This window comes from Drosophila tropicalis, unplaced genomic scaffold (assembly GCF_018151085.1).
Source record: "Drosophila tropicalis isolate 14030-0801.00 unplaced genomic scaffold, ASM1815108v1 contig_878, whole genome shotgun sequence".
Lineage (NCBI taxonomy): Eukaryota > Metazoa > Arthropoda > Insecta > Diptera > Drosophilidae > Drosophila > Drosophila tropicalis.
The window spans coordinates 7,107,950-7,126,812 of NW_027173374.1; the positions used below are offsets into that span (position 1 = coordinate 7,107,950).

At 37.3% G+C, this 18,863-nt stretch overlaps 7 protein-coding genes across 7 annotated transcripts; 4 read left to right on the forward strand and 3 right to left on the reverse strand.

The window, feature by feature from the left end:
- Positions 1 to 505: 505 nt before the first annotated feature.
- LOC137584350 (armadillo-like helical domain-containing protein 3) lies at positions 506 to 3,492 on the reverse strand. Its single transcript, XM_068299697.1, has 5 exons — positions 3,299 to 3,492; positions 3,021 to 3,222; positions 2,506 to 2,962; positions 1,484 to 2,439; positions 506 to 1,422 (listed from the first exon to the last, which is right to left on the reverse strand). The coding sequence occupies exons 1-5, from the start codon at positions 3,350 to 3,352 to the stop codon at positions 923 to 925; spliced, it is 2,169 nt and encodes a 722-aa protein (XP_068155798.1). The 5' UTR covers positions 3,353 to 3,492; the 3' UTR covers positions 506 to 922.
- A 314-nt stretch (positions 3,493 to 3,806) lies between these two features.
- Positions 3,807 to 5,939, forward strand: p23. The gene is made up of 4 exons (XM_068299513.1): positions 3,807 to 3,964; positions 4,747 to 4,833; positions 4,916 to 5,175; positions 5,245 to 5,939. Exons 1-4 carry the CDS (start codon positions 3,951 to 3,953, stop codon positions 5,442 to 5,444), a joined length of 561 nt encoding a protein of 186 aa, XP_068155614.1. The 5' UTR covers positions 3,807 to 3,950; the 3' UTR covers positions 5,445 to 5,939.
- Positions 5,940 to 6,350: 411 nt separating this feature from the next.
- LOC137584222 (uncharacterized) lies at positions 6,351 to 8,681 on the forward strand. Its single transcript, XM_068299511.1, has 6 exons — positions 6,351 to 6,718; positions 6,815 to 7,051; positions 7,115 to 7,255; positions 7,322 to 7,458; positions 7,523 to 7,653; positions 7,723 to 8,681. Exons 1-6 carry the CDS (start codon positions 6,467 to 6,469, stop codon positions 8,193 to 8,195), a joined length of 1,371 nt encoding a protein of 456 aa, XP_068155612.1. The 5' UTR covers positions 6,351 to 6,466; the 3' UTR covers positions 8,196 to 8,681.
- Positions 8,282 to 12,657, reverse strand: LOC137584223 (GTP-binding protein Di-Ras2). The gene is made up of 4 exons (XM_068299512.1): positions 12,467 to 12,657; positions 11,411 to 11,749; positions 11,152 to 11,337; positions 8,282 to 11,084 (listed from the first exon to the last, which is right to left on the reverse strand). The coding sequence occupies exons 2-4, from the start codon at positions 11,579 to 11,581 to the stop codon at positions 10,740 to 10,742; spliced, it is 702 nt and encodes a 233-aa protein (XP_068155613.1). The 5' UTR covers positions 11,582 to 11,749; positions 12,467 to 12,657; the 3' UTR covers positions 8,282 to 10,739.
- A 346-nt stretch (positions 12,658 to 13,003) lies between these two features.
- On the forward strand, positions 13,004 to 13,445 carry MtnA (Metallothionein A). Its single transcript, XM_068299514.1, has 2 exons — positions 13,004 to 13,040; positions 13,115 to 13,445. Exons 1-2 carry the CDS (start codon positions 13,019 to 13,021, stop codon positions 13,216 to 13,218), a joined length of 126 nt encoding a protein of 41 aa, XP_068155615.1. The 5' UTR covers positions 13,004 to 13,018; the 3' UTR covers positions 13,219 to 13,445.
- Positions 13,446 to 13,952: 507 nt separating this feature from the next.
- On the reverse strand, positions 13,953 to 18,796 carry LOC137584524 (uncharacterized). The gene is made up of 7 exons (XM_068299946.1): positions 17,589 to 18,796; positions 17,425 to 17,539; positions 16,831 to 17,336; positions 16,447 to 16,763; positions 14,730 to 15,257; positions 14,471 to 14,665; positions 13,953 to 14,407 (listed from the first exon to the last, which is right to left on the reverse strand). The coding sequence occupies exons 3-7, from the start codon at positions 16,872 to 16,874 to the stop codon at positions 14,190 to 14,192; spliced, it is 1,302 nt and encodes a 433-aa protein (XP_068156047.1). The 5' UTR covers positions 16,875 to 17,336; positions 17,425 to 17,539; positions 17,589 to 18,796; the 3' UTR covers positions 13,953 to 14,189.
- LOC137584525 (uncharacterized) lies at positions 17,761 to 18,848 on the forward strand. The gene is made up of 2 exons (XM_068299947.1): positions 17,761 to 18,435; positions 18,496 to 18,848. The coding sequence occupies exons 1-2, from the start codon at positions 17,824 to 17,826 to the stop codon at positions 18,754 to 18,756; spliced, it is 873 nt and encodes a 290-aa protein (XP_068156048.1). The 5' UTR covers positions 17,761 to 17,823; the 3' UTR covers positions 18,757 to 18,848.
- Positions 18,849 to 18,863: the final 15 nt, after the last annotated feature.

Sequence of the window (18,863 nt, forward strand, 5' to 3'; positions counted from 1 at the left end):
ACCCAGAAATATTTTATTACATTTGAAATTGTTAATTATATGCTATCCATATATATCGAGAACTATATATTATACAAATATTTATACACAATTTTGTATTTAAACGCATAAAATGAAATGATTATTAAATACCTGGAAAGCTTGGGAAAAAATAAACAAAATAAATAATTTAAAAGTATATATAAAAATATCCTACATTATTACGTTTTCCATAATGCACGTTGCTGGCACAAAATATTATCCTTGCTTGTAAACATCCTGCAAACTTTTCCAATGAAGTGAGTATAAATGTTTTCCGAACTTAAGTAAATTTCATAAAACTGAAAAGGAAATCCTGGTATTACGTTGTATTTTTAGAATGTATGAAAATGTAAGTATAAAATTTAAAGCAAATCCGATAAAGATATAGTTAAATTTTTAATGCCTATCGAAGTGTCCTTAGATGGCTTTGGAAACTTTCAACTCGCGAGGCAATTTCAAATTCAAATAGAAACAAAAACATATGTGCAATATGTAAATATAAATATGTATATATTTTTTTTAAATATTTATACATGAATTATTATTGATAAATAATGCAAAATGTGGTATACGTATGTATAAATTATTTGCATACATGAAATATATACAAATTAATTTGGGATTAGACAAAGACTTTATCATTATTGTGGGAATCTATATTATATAATTAACAAACAATTCCATATGAAAATGATATTGGCCAATCGTTTCATATAGTTAATAGAACTGCACTGCTTTGTAACGTAAACAACGAACCTTCGAAGGACTCGCCGAAAGCACTTTTCAATCTTATAGATTACATCGAGTTTTTAGTTTTAGTATTATAGTGTGTATATATGTATGTGTATATGTGTGTTTCTTAGAAATTACAAAACTAAAAGTCTTCTCTCGTTGTCAATTCCTATGTGGATGGTGTTGTTGCTACAGCCGTAATTTCTGTTACTGTATTGCTAGTGGTAGTTGAGGTGGGTGTTGTAGTGCATGATGTGGTGCTAGGCCCAGCAATTGTAGGTGTTGTTGTAGTTACAGCTGCTCCAGTTAGAAGCATCTCTTGCTCTGGTATAATGGAGACAGCCTCTTTAACATAACCGTAGATATGCTTCCGTGTATCGTTTACCACATCCCTAACCATTGTCTTAAAGAAATTAGTATGCAGCGGCGCCTCTGCATAACGTTCATATTGATCCAGGGAATCCTGCAATTTCAATGTAAGATCATAGTTCTTGCGCACTACATCAAGAATTTGATCTTCCGTGGGCGTGGATAGACCTTGTTCGGCTAGCCATTCCTTGATTTTGTTTTGGAAATGCTTTACAATTGCTAGGATATTGACCAGGGCGTTTAAAAGCTTAATAACATCATCCTTATATTCGCAGTCGGGCATTGTTGTATAGCGAAGAACTGAAATATACAAACAAATTGTAAAATATCCGTTTTGAAACAATTATTGATTGTTGCTCACCCATGGCGTGGATTTCTGTAAAAACCTTTTCCTCGCGATTCAGTTCATAGTAGAGCTCATCATAGCTATTTGTGGTGGCCAGGAATGTGTCGCCGTAGGTGATGAATAAATTAAATATATTCACCACTTGAAGTGACAAGTGGAATATGTTGCACTTTTTGACCAGTGTCTGCTCTTGATTAACTAAGAATCGCAATAAACCAATTAAAGCTGACCACAGTTCTTTCCATGGGTAATTGAGACGTACTCTACATCTTTTCTGATAGCACAGTATGCGATGTATAACTCCAATACAAAGCAAATATAATTCCATGGGAAACTTCTTCATTAAATGCGACACAATGAACTCAACTAAAAGATCAAGCAGAGTGGCAGCCAGCGGCTGCGATTTGCCCACTCGATCCACATTTAGTTTGCGATGACGCATCTGGGCTCGATGTAACATGACCTTGAATGTCAGATTACTGTCGTGCATTATCGAGTTGGCATACTGGTCCTCCGATATGCAAGTGAGTATAAGGAAACATAGTTTTAAATTGGCAATGCTTGACTCATTCTTATTGTCTTGCATTACAATCGAGCAGTACTGGAAAACAGCGACTAGAAGATTAGTCGGATACTGTGTGATATCGATAATAGGAGCACTGGCCAGATCAGGTGTGGGTTGAGTTAAACTTAACGTGTTACTGGGCGAGGGTGGTGCGCTCGATTCTGCCTGAGTGTGAGCCAAGGTGGTAATGAAATTTCGATTTAAGTGCACCGCTTCGTAAAGGGCCAATAACAGACCATTGTTAGCCTTTATCTGCTGTACACGCTCGCACCCTTCGTCGGAAACAAACATGTTGCCCACAATATTTGACAGCGATGAGAACCATGACGAGGATTGCACATTGTTCAGACTTTGTATATATTGGCGGCAAAAGTCAATTAGAGATTGTGATATCATTTGGCCATATCTAAAAACAAAAAGAAAAGATAAGAATTTCAGTTATGAAATATATGAAACTGTGATTTTGACATACCCATTTAAGGCCAGTTCATCGGCCAATATGGATAACTGGACCACATAAGGATTGGTGGCCTCATGCTTGCGATAATTTACCAAAATAGTCAACAATATCACTATGTCGTGCCCATGTTGGCCACGCGTTGTAGGATCACTCAGGAGCCTTACAAATGCATCAAACATGCTGTGCATCATGAGAGGTTCAAACAGAGCATTCTGATTAACATTATCCGTGCCAGTTACCAGAACCATTAACAATTTCAGGCACATGAAGCGAGAATTTTCGGTTACATCGCCCAAAAGGATGCGATTACAGTATTGCATCAGCAGCTTAAGCCATTCGTCCATTTTTTCATGACCAAACACTTCCTGAAGTATGTTGAATGTTGGATCCACATTGGCCTTCTTGAAGATGCCGTAGAACAAAGAGCATAAAGTCTGCAGACTATTACACAGGCGCTTCGGGTGATCATCTAAAAAAGAGCGGAAGAATGACGATGAGCAGACATTGGTGCACCAAAGGGCGGTTACCTGCATTTAGCATTTCAATACATTTCTGTATTAGCATATTAAGATTCGGTTTAACCATTTGCAATGTTTCCGAATTGAATTTGCCGATCTCCATCTCCAGCGCCTCGAAATTTGGTTGTAGCAAAAAGAATTCGTTCCAAAACTCCGGACTATCCGTGCTGGGATCTTCGCCACGACACAAGAGCTCATAAATGTACACAACCTTTGAGCGTAATTTGGGTTAATCAAATACATATGTAGGTTTATAAATTAATAATACGAAATTTCCGACTTCTTACCTTCTCCTTAGGCCGCTTGGTCGAACCGCTTCCGCTACGTTTGCGTGACGTCATTATGGTTAAGACGATGCTTTCGGGTGTCCAGCCTAGTTCCTTGCAATAGCCAAATTAACTAAAACAATATGCTAATAACTGTGGGTGGCTTTGAGGACAAAATCAACAAATCAAAAAACAAAAACTTCTGCCAGCCACATCGAATTCGCTTAACTAAACAGTGTTGCCATCTTCTAATCAAAAACGCTCTCGTAAATAGCTAAAAATAGCTATGTAAATTGAAAAAATGTGCTAATTATTATTTGAATTAAATTAGAAAGTTATTCATCCCTAATAATTAATCAAGTAATGTTTTTTTTTTTTTGAATATTTTGCTATTCATTGCACTAAATTACATTCAATTCTAACTTTAAAGCCATTTGTACAAAATTAAAGCTAAAGATGCCAAATATTTATTTATAATTTTTTATAGCTATTTTTAAAAGTGCTTTTATGGCCTTAAAATATTTGATGAAACATCACTGTCAATTTATTTTCCGATAACAAAGTTGCTTTTCGATTTCTAACGTTGCCTAGGTTGACACGGGCTGAGTAAATTGCTGAGAAATAGGAAATTAAATTAATTGACGACAAAGGCATTTCCAAGACTAACAAAAAAATGTCGACAGCAGGGTAAGTGCAAATTATCTAAAACATTTAAATAAATACAAAGAGGCGAAACGAAAACTCGCGTCACCTCAGTTTGCAATCTTTTTGTGGCTTCTCTGGCGCTGCGCGTTTCTTTGTGGGGCGTGCGGCCGCGTGCTTGGGGCTTTGTGTTGCAAATAGCAAAAGAAAAAAAACCATTACTCGAACTCACAAAGATTGCATTTGGAACGTTTGCCCAAAATTGAACGACACAGCGATATAGCTTTTCAGACAGGTGAAATTAATGCAAGAATTTGTGCCTCAACAAATTTTCAATGACGCGACGTCGCCGGCTGACGGCGGCGGCAGCGTCGTCCATTTTTTTTGGTGCTGAATTTTTATACATACATGTAGATTAAATTAATAACTATTCGGGTGCCGCAAAGGAAGTATTTGGAAAGGGGAACACTCTAATTCTGTGGGTGAGTCTTGGCAGAATGATATTTTTAGTTGACTTGAAAATGTCTTTAGACCAGCAGATTTAGTGAGGTTATGTTTTGGGCTAGCGCTAGCACCGGGGACAACAATGGAACAGGACAAGAGCAGACGATTTAAAGAAATTCGCAAACCATTAAAAAACCAACAACTTTTGTGTCAGATTATATGTATATGTATTGGTCAACCCAATCGCCCAACAATATGTTAATGAAAGCATTTAGCATACGCTTTGAACTTTGTCTAGATTCTAGAAACATCGTTTGCGCTTTTAATATACATGCCCGTTTGTCAGTTTAGCTTACTCAATTGTATTGTTCTATCGATTTCAGCTCTATTCCTCCACCAGTTTCCTGGGCTCAACGCAATGACTTGGTCTATGTCATTATTGATGTGGAGTGCAAGGATATTGAACACAAGTAAGCTAATATCCGTGAATACTAGCACAACTTTTTATTTTTTCCAAATTGCTCTTATTAATCCATCTTAAATTGCTTTTAGAGTGACAGAAAATAGCTTCACCTTTAAGGGTATCAATGCACTGGATGCATCAAAGAAATATGAAGTCACATTGAACTTTTTGCACTCCGTGGATCCGGAAAAGGTGACAAACAAGAATATTGGGCGCTGTCTGGAATTCACAATACCCAAAAAGGAAAGCGGTCCGTTCTGGCCAACACTGACCACGGATAAGACCAAATTGCATTTCCTTAAAGCAAACTTTGCTAAATGGCGTGATGAGTCCGATGATGAGGATGCCGGTGAGTTCACTTTTTAAGCACCAAGTGGCTGCATTTTATCTAATGTGCAATTTGTTAAATTTTTTTCAGGGGATTCCAAAGACAATGGAATGTTTGGCAATTTCCTGAATAATCAAGGTGGCGATTGGAATAATAAGTTTGATGACTTCAATGTCGATGATGACGACGATGAAGAGGACTCGGATGACAATATTCCCAGCTTGTCCCAGACCGATGAGGATGATGAAACTGGTGCTGAGGGTGATAAACAGAAGAAACCAGCTGTTTAAGCCAATCAAACCACAAAAGGAACCCATGTTTTTCATTCTCTCTTATCATCTATCTCTTCGCTGTGGTGTCGCCTAGCATTTTTTGGAGTAGTAGCCGCGAGGGGCGCTTTAACCATTATGTTATCACACAAAACACAAGTCACTCCTCCCCGAACATCGTATATACACACACAAGAATCACCTACCATAGCAACTATCTCACACACACACTCACGTACATAAGATTACTATTCCAAAAACAAACATCAAAAGCATAATTAACATTTTTAATGAATATGCGTATTCAAAGGAGAGAAAATGTTAATTGAAACAACAAGCAACACAAGGAACAATATTTTAGCGCCGACTAAACGGAAAACCCATAAGTTTTACGCTAGAATTTAACAAAACAAAAATTATATAAAAAGCTACCAACCAATCTATTGCAAATATACATTTGCAATTTATTATTTTTTGTTTCCTGTAAATAAAGGAAATTACAGTAAAAACAACAAATTCTATATAATGTTACAATATTTTTAAATTAACTGATGAATTTTGGTTTTATACAAGTGTGCAAACTTTCCTGTTTAAAAATTAAATAGCTGGCTTTAAAAAAAAAACTAGCTTAAGCGCCAAATCAACAACAGTTTGACAACACTAAGCCCAGTGTAGTCAATTTCCCGCCGTTTTACACTTTCTAGCACTATCTTAAGAAGCTGCTGATCTATCGATAATAAGTCGGCGTTTGCTCCGATGGCCGATAATAAATTGACATTTCGCTTCGATAACCGATTACAAATCGATGTTTGCTCAGACAAGCGATAATAAATTGACATTTCGCTCCGATAACCGACTATAAATCGATTTTTCTCCGATAACCGATATAAAGTCGAAATCTTCCTCCGATATTCGGAAATTTCACAGCACTTGCTGCTTGTTCTATCCCGCTCAATTTCATCAGCTGTATAATTTATCTATTATAAATAGAACGTTTTGTTTATATTTTGTGCAATTCGCGGATTTCAATAAGCATTAGCAAAATGCGGGCGATGTTCTTGTTAAACTTTCTGTTATTATTAACTCCAACTGTCTGGTGCCAAAGTGGAGAAAAAGACATAGAAACATGGAGTGATCCCCATGTTGCTTGGTCAGACTGGGCCCTTACGGATTCGAATGCAGATACATGTCAATGCCAGGAAACTCCAGAGTCAATAGCTGCCATAGAGGATGCAGTGGCCTTGACGTATTTTAAAAAATTTGTCAAATTACTATTTCAACGGCAGCGTCTACAGGTGTGTAAAAAACATGTACATATGTGCCCGAATTTGGCAAGAGAATGACGTCATGTTCGTGTTTACTTAACTATTGCTTACTTATTTTGGATCTAGTACGATGCTACGTCAACGGTTTACAAACGCTCGCTTTTGTTTAGCTTACTTCCGGCCCAGCTGGAGCAACTGGAGGCAGTGGAAGATGCACGAGATCTTGATATAATTTTAATGAGGATATTGGAGAATGCGGAAGCGGCACCATTATTTCCAGGTGGGAATGGTTGCTCTTATACGTACTTCTCTTGGCTTCCTGATATTTTCACCGATTTTATACAATTAACTAAACAGTCCGAGGTGAGTTGTAGACCTTTACCAGATTACCATGATTTTAACAATATTAAAAATTACCCATCATAGGTTCGACTTTTTTTGAAATTCATAATGATAGGTGCTATCGGCTGGTTGATAAACAAACGTTACGGTGTGGGGGCCCTTACTCTAATTCTATGTGGAATATTTTTCTATGGCTACTTTATTACTTATTTAGAATGTAACAAGGTATGCTATCGATTGAGTATTTAAATGAAAAACGGCTTAATTAAAACAATGTTTTTTTTAAATTAGAAACTAGAAGTCGATGCCATGATTGATATAATAGACAACACTCAGAAGTTTGATATCTCTCCGATGTCTTGGGGCTCGCTTGCCTGGAATTATTTTTTTAAAGAATCCGAAGTAGACCAACAAAAGGCCAGATTAAGGTAAGAAATTTTAGTTTTAAATGAAGAAAACTTTTTTTACATATTAATTTACATATGTTTGCAGAAAATCAGCGAAACTGAATATGAGTGAATGCAGATTAGATCATGTTTTAATTATGTACATAAATGATTTGTTTCTCAAGCAATTGGAAATGTTGTTGGAGAAGGTTACACAAACCATGTCAAAATTATCGTGTAAGTGAAAATTTTGTTGCCCCTTTTTCGCCAGAATAATGTTTAATCAAATGAATCATTCCACTTTAGCTGAAATGCCATTCCCCTTTAATTTAATAGCCCCACTCGCCTTGGCGGCTTTGGTGGGCTACATTGTGAAACTAACTTTTAAGTATATCATTAGTCCAAAGGTTTGGATAAAGATGCGCCACAGCGCACCACCTCCAGCTCCTCATCAAGCTGTGTCCCAAAACAACGAAGCGTTGGGCGATCGTTTGTCGGGCGAGAATCTTAAAATGTTACTTAATGCAATAACTGTTACAAGTACTCAGCAATCGAGTCAACTACCAGCCGTGTCAGGAGTGCAAGATATATTAGATGGTCCCCCACCACCACTCGCCATAGAAAATAAAGCGAAAGCAAGCAACGAAAAGCTGAATAGTAGCAATGGCAGCGACACATCTACACAAAATCCAGCACAGGATGCTGGTTTTACGCTTATCGATGATCCTGATAATGATCATCATGATGATAATGATGTTCATAATATTGATAATCTTTAGGGCTTCCTATAATTTTTTATTTAAGTAGTGATCGTGGTGAATTTTTAAACGCTTTATCGGCTATTATAGAATAGTTAAGTTTCCTTTGTTTTTTTTTTTTTATCATAGTTAAAGTTTCTTTATTTAAATTATTTTGCGTGTAATTTATGCTCTTGTTGCACGATAATTATTATATAAGTTAAATCTCCAACAATAAGATTCTTAGGCCTCTGTTACAATTATATGATATATTGTTGTTATTATGCTTTGTCGGCCTTTTTTCAAAAATTTGTATATATATATTTTATACCATTATGTATTCTGTTGAACTTTATTATTTACAGCATTGTCGCTCATTGAGCGCCCTTTTCGTGAGTTGCAGAATAATTAAATGTAAGCAATCATTAAATATTCATTTTAAATACTATTTCAAAATGTATACAATATATTTTTTGTGTGTGTATAATATAATAATAAGAGAAAAATAATAAAATTATTTAATATTTATTCGTTGTATCTTAAATCATTTTAATTACATTTCTTTTTATTATGTTCATTTTAATTAATTTTTTTCATTATAATTAGGCAAATGCAACTAATTGTAAGTTTTCATATGTATATAAGTATATATATATATATTAATATATATATATTCGCTATTTTCCAATGCACGGCACATTTGTATGAACTTTTGAATGCTTGCTGGCTAGGATCACACCTAAAACTAGACAAAAATATTTAAGCAAAACCTAAAGCACAGGCAGGCTAGCAAAACAATGAACAAATTTATCTAAAAACTAAACCAACAATTGAAATCATTTCACAAATCTTATACGCAAATTGGTCCGCTATCAAAAATCGTCTTTAATAAGTTTTACTACACGAATTCAACAATATATAGTATGTTTATATATTTTAGCACTATGTAATAATTTTTTATCTCTTGTTTTGTATGTTTCTTCGTTCTTTTTTTTTTTTTTCTTTTTTTTTTTTTTTTTTGTTGTTTTTGAACTTTTTGTCTGTTTATTTATCTGGCTATCGCTGTGTTTAACAAATGAGCAAGATCTTAATTAATGTAATTATCTTTGTTTCGCTGCCGAAAAAAAAAAAAAAAACTAATAAATGACTTACAACAAGAAACATAATTAATAACTCATTGCTCTTAATATCAAATAACAGCAAACAAACGAAATTGTTCTCAATTGAGAACAGTTTCGAAACTTTTCTTTAAATAATTTGTCTTTTAATTTTGACACCAAAATTTTGAGAATGTTTAAAACGCAACAATTTGTTGAATTGTTTGTTTAGTTCATAATTTACATAAGTAGATGTTTGTTTGTTTTTAAAAAACAGGCAACTGATATAATTTCTTAAATCGATCTCTTCGATGTATATTGTAACGATTTTTTTTTTTTTTTTTTTTTTTTTTTATTTTACGGAAATTGTGCTTAATCTTTGACTTAACTAGTTTACTATTCTCAAGTGATTTCTCTGTTTCGTTATTGTTCTTATTGAAAATGTTAATAACTTCAGCAAATAATTGTAAATTTTTTACCTAGTCATTAAAATCTACATAATAATACATAAATGTGATCTTAAATATTTAAAAAAGAAAAACCAAAAAAACGAATGCAAAATATAATGGAAACAATTTAGCTGGCGGTCTCAATTAAAAAAAAATTTGTTGATTTATATGGATTTTGTTGTGTATCCTGTGAGTATTTTATACATTACCTTATCGGGTGATCTAGATTAAATGTTTGTATGTGTGTGTGTGTGTATATATATATATATAGTATATTGTTGTTTTAAGTTTTTTAAGATCTGGTGGTAAATAGTTAATACAGCAAGTGATAGTCAGATGGGCGCAAGGTTCGCCCCATTTTTAGATTTTCAAATAAAGTCTTTAGTTTATGGGAATTATGTATGTATGTTAATTGTATGTAGATTAAGTTGTCTTTCTCCTTTTTTGCTTTAATAGGTACTTTGGCTTGTCATTAGAGTTATTTTATGTATACATATAGAATATTATGATGTATGGTCTGTGCTGTTTATCGGTGTTTGTTTGGGTCTAGTCTGCGTCTACTTTCCTCAATGTTTCAATACTATCCGCTCGCCCCTTCTCTACCTTTTACTCACTCATAGTGTTAGGTTTGTTTGAAAGTTTTTGTTTTGTTTTCTTGATATGTATGCAGTTACTTGACAGATGCTGATTTTTAATAATTTTTGGGATTTGAAATTAAAAATTTATTGGATTTTGCCGAATAGAAAAACTATGCAAAAATTATATCTACTTGTAATCATTATGCATTATATTATACATACGTCTAACAGGCAGCTCTCCTCTCCTCTGATACTATCAGTATGTAACTCTATATGAATGTGTGTGTGTGTGGGTGTCTGTTTCTGTTGTTGTATGTGTTGGAGAAGGAGATGTATGACTACGGTTATGGTGTGGGTGTGAATGGGTGATATCTGGGTATGCTGCTTAACCCAGCTCTACTATCCCAAAGCGAGTATTTGTCTGTCACCATTTCAATTTCCATTTCTATTGTAATACGATGCTTACATAACGCGACACTTCTCTTTGGCACCACCACCACCGCTGACTCCCGCCTCACCATTCTCTGGTATGGAGCCATTCGTATCCTTTGATTTCTTTTCCTTTTTCTGTTTCTTTTGCTTTTTCGTATCCAATTGCAGGGAGACAGTTCGTGTTTTTTCCATATTGAGAAGCTCTTGAAAGAGTTCTGTTACATTATGATTGGTTTTTGCTGATGTCTCCATAAAGGATATACTCCATGTGGTGGCCTGGGCCTGACCCTCAATTTGTGAAACTTCACGCAATTCGGCGGTCTCGTCACACTTGTTGCCCACCAGCATAACGGGTATATTGGGTATATCGGCACCCTACAGTTCCAAAAGAAAATCAGATCCTTCATGGAGAACAATGAAATTGCATCTTGGCACTACTCACCTTTAGCTCCTTGATCAATGCCCAAATGGGACGCAGTTCCTCTAAACTTTGCTTAGAGCACACTGAGTAGACCAATATGAATGCATGTCCCTTCGATATGGAGAGACGCTGCATGGCCGGGAATTGATGGGAGCCGGTTGTGTCTGTGATTTGTAATGTGCAGATGTTCTTATTGCAACTGATGACCTATTTAGGGGCAAATTTAAAGCAATAATATTTGGACAATTAATTTTAAAAAACAAATCTTATGCCACTGCACCTGGCGATAGGTATCCTCGATTGTTGGTATATAACTCTCACGAAATGTGCCCTTTATGAAGCGTAACACCAACGAACTTTTGCCTACGCCGCCGGCACCAAATACCACAACACGATAATCGTTGCTCTGTTCCGGTGCAGCACGCGTCACCTGATTCTTTTGCTCCGTCATTTTTGTTCCGGACCGAGTATGTTGTGCTTGGAGACAAAATTCGTTGTCGTCTTCGTCTTCTTCTGCTTTGACACTCAACGGAGCCGCCTTTGAATTCGGCCTTTCGAATTGAACGTGCACACTGAAGTGGAGTGAAGTGCTTTACTTGAGCGCCATACTTTGGTTTATCTGAAATGATTAAGAGCAAATCGGTTTGGTCATAATGCCCACGCACGCAGCCAGGGAACGGCTTTTTTTAGGGGTTCCGCACGAGTTATGGGTCTAATTTTAGACTGTGTGCCGTCAGGTCTAAGGAAAGGATATTGATTTTTTATTCAGATTTGTTTGTTTTCTGTTTTTTGTTCTTTTTGTCTGATCTTAGTTTATTTTTTGGCATCTATAAATGGAGAACCTTTGAAGTGGGCAAGAAAAAAAGTGCAGAGGCAACAGCAACAACAACATGCGTGGGTCTGCCTCAACCTTTACTATGTAGGTGCTCACTTCCTTGTTCCGTTTGAGCGCCAGAAACAACAAAAAACTTTTAACTGCTTACTTCCGCTTGAATGTCCTGCCACACACACACTCACACACACACACTTTTGTAACGTTTTGTCGTTTCACACTTTTTGTTTTCCCTCCTTTTACCCCCTGTCCACCTCGTCGTCCGCTTTCTCCGCACCTACACACACCTTTACCTATCCACGCACTTTGCTGTTGTTTTTTTTCTTTCTTCTCTCTCTCTTATTTTATTTTGGCTTGGATTTATCGATTTTGTATGTGTTGCAGTTTCACCTATACAACCAAAAAAAACACAACTATCTCTCTTTGCCACTCTGGGCCCAAAAATCGGGAGCGATTTCTAAGGCTAAGGGTCTTCTTGAACGGTAAATGCGTCGCAATATTTACTTGCATTTCGTTGCACTTTAATTCGTTGCACATAAAACTTTGTTAACCGTTCACCGATGATTATGTAGTTGTGGTTGCTGCTGTGCAGGCCGCACTCTGAAATCGGAAAAACACTGACTCTCCCACGTACTCGGTACGGACTCGCACGATAAGAGTCCCGCCCACCAGCTGCCCATCAAAAAGAAAAAAAACACACGGAAAATCGTATGAAAAGGAAAATTAAACAATACTACCCCAGAGCGCACAGTAGGCGAACAACGATGGCATTTCTTTTCAAACGCTTGCGCAGTGTAACGGTAAAAGCTTCTACCCAAGTTCACAACCCATCACCCACACTGGCCTTGTTTTGCACACGGTCCCCAAAAAGAAATAATTGATGTTCGTGTGCAAATTGGGGATTGGAAACGCCGGTTGCCGTGTGGAAAGCCGGTTTCTAAACTGTATATAATCGTGGCGCATCTTGTTGAAAAGCATCAGTTGTGGTCTTGCAGCAAAGACAAAGTTCCAATTTCTTCAAGTCTCTCAGTGTTTCTTTAAATCTCTCTCATCAAAATGCCTTGCCCATGCGGAAGTGGTAAGTTTAAATAAATAAAATGAGGTTTCCCCTCCATTGCTAATCCTTATCCTTATTTCCATTGGTCCTTCTAGGTTGCAAATGCTCCTCCCAAACCAACAAAGGATCCTGCAACTGTGGCTCTGACTGCAAATGCGGTGGCGAGAACAAATCCAAGTGCGGCTGCTCATCCAAGTGATTCAAGGACGAAATGAATAACTCAACATCTCGCAGTACTCTTGTGTATTATTTTTTGACTGTTTTGGTTTTTGTATAATGTTCAATTTCATATACAATATGTTCAATTAAATCTTATGTTCAATTTAAACTAAAATTCAAGATGTAATTGAAAAGTTCGTTGCTCGATTTCTAGGTTAGATTTAGTTGTCTCAATTGAATAATCAACATAACCAATTCACCAGCTAAGTGCCCTGTGAGAATGGTTTTTTATTTCTCTTTGTTTGTGGGTCAGTGAAGTTGGGTGTCCAATAATTGAATTCAGGCAACACTCTTGATCGAAGGAGGATACTAAGGATCCTAAATCAATTGGTTTCATGTTTCCTATGAAAATTGAGAATGATTCAACAAAATCTCCATCATTTAGTCTAATAGGGCAAGTCTAATAAAAAAGAAAACTCAGTTCAAACTGCAAAGTAAAACAAATTTTGCACACCAAAGTGCGAGAATGTGAGTCAAGAGCCAGAAACTAGATACTTTGCCAATCTTCCAACAACTTTGGGTGGGTCAAGGGGTAATCCGAGAATTAGCAACCTTTTGAAAAATGAAAAACGAAAATAAAAACAACGAACAAGCTGAAACGCAATACAGTGAGACCTCTAAGTTGATAAATCGTTTTTTGTTTTATTACTTAAGCCTACTAGAAGTTTATATATACATACATATATATAGAAAATAATATATGTAAGTCTAGGTATCTATACTATGTATACATATGTATTTGTAAAAAATGGGCGACAGTTGAGCAGGTAAATTGACTGCGCAATATGTATGTAAGTAAGTGTAGGCTTTTTTTCTTTTTGTGGGTTATCAACGTAGCCAAACAAATACGGGAGATATCACGACGGCAATTTGTAAAGAATTCTACACACAGACATACATAAGCTATGTATGTATTTGGGGTACTACATAAATAGCGGGAATTATTGGGACCTACTTGATAACAATGTTCTGAGTGAGACGTTTTACAAAGTCAACATTTAGAAAATTAGCCATCAGTGTGAGCACTGACTTCTTGGGCGGACGACAGTGCCTCAGACCGGCCTCCTGACAGCAGACATTGGGAAAACAGTCCAACGTGGATGTACAGGCTTTCGGATGTAGATCAAATATAGGCGGAGGTGGTGCAGTGCATTCCAAATATTCGCTCACTAAAACCAAGAAGAGAAGCTTTAGAGAACATTGTTCAGCAAAAATCAAGTTAATAATCATACAATAGTCAAACGAACGCTTCACTGGAACTGGCACCGTCTCCAGCTCTGGTTGTGAGGTACGACAATAACGACGTCTTCCATCTGGGCAACAAACCCGTGGCCAACAATCCATATCCGTTGTGCATTCCTGAACATCCCACCAAAGTTCGGCCAATGGACGGCTAGGACACTTGCGTGGTATCAGACCAAGTATGGCTAAAAAGGGGGGAGAATTTATTACATGAATTCATTAACAGGATCACTTTTATCCTTAACGCACGTGCATGAGACGCCTCTTCCAGGGGTTTGGCCACACCAGATACACAGCTGCTTGATCCAAAGATATCACAGCATATTTCATCCCGCTGCCACACAGCGCAGTCCTTATCGGTCTTACAGATTTTGGGGAACAATTGAAAGCGTACCTCATTCTCGCGTGGACAATTGAAACGTAAACGCAACTCTGCGGTGGCCCGTTTGTCCTTTTCCTTATCCCTAGCCGCAGCAGTGGGAAAATTTAATGTTGGCAGGGCTATGCGAAATGGTCCATCTGTGGCCGATCTTGAAGTTGTCGTAGAAGGCTTAGATGTCGTCGTCGTCGTTGATGTTGTGGACGTTGTAGTTGATCTGGATTTTTGTGTAATCTTGGCTTGCTTTCGATAGCTAGGAATAGCATCTTTAGATGTAAACTTCTTGGGTGGATGTGACGTCTTTGTTGGCGGTTGAACCGCAACCAAACTCTGTTGGCCAAAGCTCCAAAAATTGGGATTAAAGAAGTTAAATCCGTTGGCTAAACTGGGCCGAGGTGCTGGTTTTCGAGAAAGGTGCAAAAGTAGATGGGTTTCAGGTGGTTAGCTGCACACACACACACATGTGTTTTATGGTCATTAGTCATTTCTGCTCTAAATAGCAAAAAAAACATTACAAGCAAAGCACAAGAGAGGCGCAGTTCTCCACCCCCCCGTATCGCCGGCAATAAAGAGCCATTGTAACCACTTTTGTTACTGTTTGCCAATGCTCCACAATGCTTTCCATTTACAAAACACTCGACTCTATTGTAATTGATCTCATTCCCATTCCCATCATGCAATTATGCGGCCCATTGCAATAGTTTAGTTTAGACTCGGACCTGCTATAGCCAACCATTTCCATTAGTTTTACGATCGTCTAAAGTACCCTCCCCCCCTTTAAACACCAACGACAGATCTTCTCAAATTTCAATGACATCACACTAGAGAAACAAAACAAATTTTCCGAGCCATAAAGTTAGTTAATTATATTATGTCAAGTTCATGGCGCCGCCAATCGGTTTGCCCAAGTAAGTAGTAAGTATTTCCCCTTAGATTATTCTACAACTAAATCACTTAGTAAGTCATCTTTTATTATTACAAAGTTCAATATGAGCTTCAAGGCCTTTGGTTATTCGCACATACAGGTATTTCTTGTCAAGGTCTCCTGCTGCAAATTTGAAAGCCCCTGCTGCTCCAGTTATTAACACCTTTGTCATTAACCTGTGCCACTATATTACACCTTTATGTAAAGTATATTGCCTCGATCATTTGTTTAGTTTGTATAAAAGAACTAAATCCATTGCCCCCAATGTTATGTCGGTAATTTATACCTTAAAGAATATTCTACATTAATTTCAAGTCACCATTTTCTATGCTTACTGAATTGGAATTGGAAATTTTCTAAAGAAATGTCTTACAAAATCATTTTCGTTTTCCCAACTAATTCGAACAACTCAATATAAAGCCAACCGCCGCCCAATTTAAAGGGTATTCAGGCTTCGAATTGCCTTCGTTTTAGACAACTCAGACAACTTCTTTAGGTACGTTGCAGGCGCTATGCCAAACTCAATCTTTAAGAAAAAATAAAATCGAAAGCTAGGTCAGTGCCAGCATCTTGGACAAGTTTGTTTGACTTTGTTTCAGTTACCAAGAGCACAGGTGTTGCATATATGCAGCAATGTCTAAAGTCCGGTAAATGCAACTCACTTGTTGTTGTTGTCGTCGTTGAAGTCGTTGTCGATGATGTTGTTGTTGTCGTACTGATTACAGGCCTACGTCTCATGACAATCTGTGTACGCCTGCGCTTGGTTGGAGACTCAGTTCTCCTGTCATCCAATCCTGACTTCAATTGCAGAGCGTCGTTTGTGGGAACTCCAAGCGGCAGTTTATATTGTGCAACGCCGCGGGAATTGGAATTGTTGCTAGTGGTGATGTTGATGGAGTTGTTATTGTTGTTGCTGCCACTGCGCCTAGATGCTGCTGTTGGCCTGGCTGGTGTTGCATAATCGATGCATAGACAGAGGCTACACAGTAATGACAGAAGCAGCATATACACTTTCATCTTAGGCTAAATAAAAACCAGGTCACGACCTTTTGATTTGATGCTGGATTTGATGATGAATAATATTTAACATTTATCTATTGTATTCCGATTGAGGTATCACTTTTGTCGCACATATTTTGTTTTGGTTTTTTTTTATATTTAAATGGAGTCAAGTGCTCAATTTGGCCGCGTTGCACTCACAACGATGTTTAGACTTCAAGCGATCGCGTCCAACTCGAGCTCAATTGGCGAATGTGCAAAATTTTTGTAATTTTCGGCGCCACCATCAGCTGAAGCTGAAGAGGCGGCGGTGTGAGCGTGGCTTACCAGGTAAGAGAGTCAGCTAAAGCTGTGTGGGCTGACCTGCTCTTTAGCCAAACAAACTGGTTTCCAATGTTTTTGTTTTGCTTGCAATTTAAACAGTCTCTGGGCTAGTAGTAGTTGTCGAGACTAACCTAACTAAACAGCCAACAGCAAACCAATCCAGAAGAAATAAGGAAATGGCCTACAAATTGTTACGCTTCCGGCTTGTCTATCAGCAAGGACTCACCTCCTTTCAAAAAAAAAAAAAAAAGAAAAAGAGATAGTCGGGTTAGTTGTTTTTTTTTTTTTTTTTAAATATAAAACGAAATTGAGTATACTTCTTAATTTCTGCCGCATGCAACAGATTTGTTGGAGGAATTTGGCATATTTTGGCATTGTTTTTGTTTTTATTGGCCAACCGCTTTCCACATTAGAAGATAGGGAGTCGTCTTCCTAGATACATAGATTAGTAGTGTTTATTTAACGATTTTCATCTGCATACCTTCTTGAAGCCAATGTCGCCGGCGTGTTCCCTGAAGCACTGGTGGCAAATGTTCACACCATATTTACAGATCAGACATGAAGCTCATAATCCGGTTGGGCTAATTTATTGCCATCTCTAGGCAGATCGGGGCGACATTGCACATAGTTTGCAATTCATTTTAAATTTTTTGTTTTATTTGACGTGTAGAATTTTGATTTACTAAATTACAAAATTTTAAGGGACTCTGGTGGAAATGTCAGACCCGCTGGATGATGTCACAACGGACCTTAGGAGACCCCAAGCAGATGATAATGAGCCTAGAAATGTGTTGCCCCCTTTGGGTAATGAAGACCAGTACGAGGCCGAACTGGTAGAGAATACAAATGCTGTGGTGGAATATTCTAGCAAAAATCGTCGCCTTGAATACTTTCGCAATGGAATATCCGCCGATTGTGAGGTTCATGTCGAAAGCACTTGCGCGGATGCCGACATTCAGAGCGGGAACGTATGTTACCGAAAATTTTCATGTCATCGCATCTTTTTGGCAACTGCCTCGGATAAACTGGAGCAGGACATATATCAGAACAAACAATGGAATGGGGTACTTCAGATTAATGGAGTCTCCCCTGAGAGCGTAGAGGTCTTTCTTGAGTTCATATATACATTTGAGGTGTCCTCGCCAAATGTCCAGTTGCAATTAATAGGCGATATATTCATTTTATCGTGTGCTTATAACATGCCCGAATTAATGGTCAAGTTTTCTGATCTGCTAAAGGATAAGGAATGGCCACTGGAAGGCATCTTTCCAGCTTTTGATCTAGCCTTTCGTCACAACATTGCGGAGCTGGAGTATGCTTGCATGGCGGTAAAAAAAAATATGGCGTCTTTTCAGTACTTTAGCACAAGTTAATATTATTATTTTTAGAAAATCCTTGAAAATGCTGAACAATTAATCCACGAGCCAACTCTCATGAACATACAAATTTACGCCCTGAACTACGTGATTCAAATCTGGTTGGTTACCGAATTATTAACTCCCAACGATCTTGTCCAACTGCTGCAGCAGTATCAGGAAGTCAACGATATTAAGTTTAGTAATTATCAGAAGTTTCCGCATTTCACAAAGATTATTAATTACTTTCCCAATGTCCTCCTTGATGCTGAAGGAGTTATAACAAAATACTAATCATATTTATAAAATGTGAAATTGTAAATGGTTAAATAACGAATTTACCGCTGTTTATTGCAATGCTCACTGGCGCCTTAGAAATTCATCCCTGGTACAATGACTGC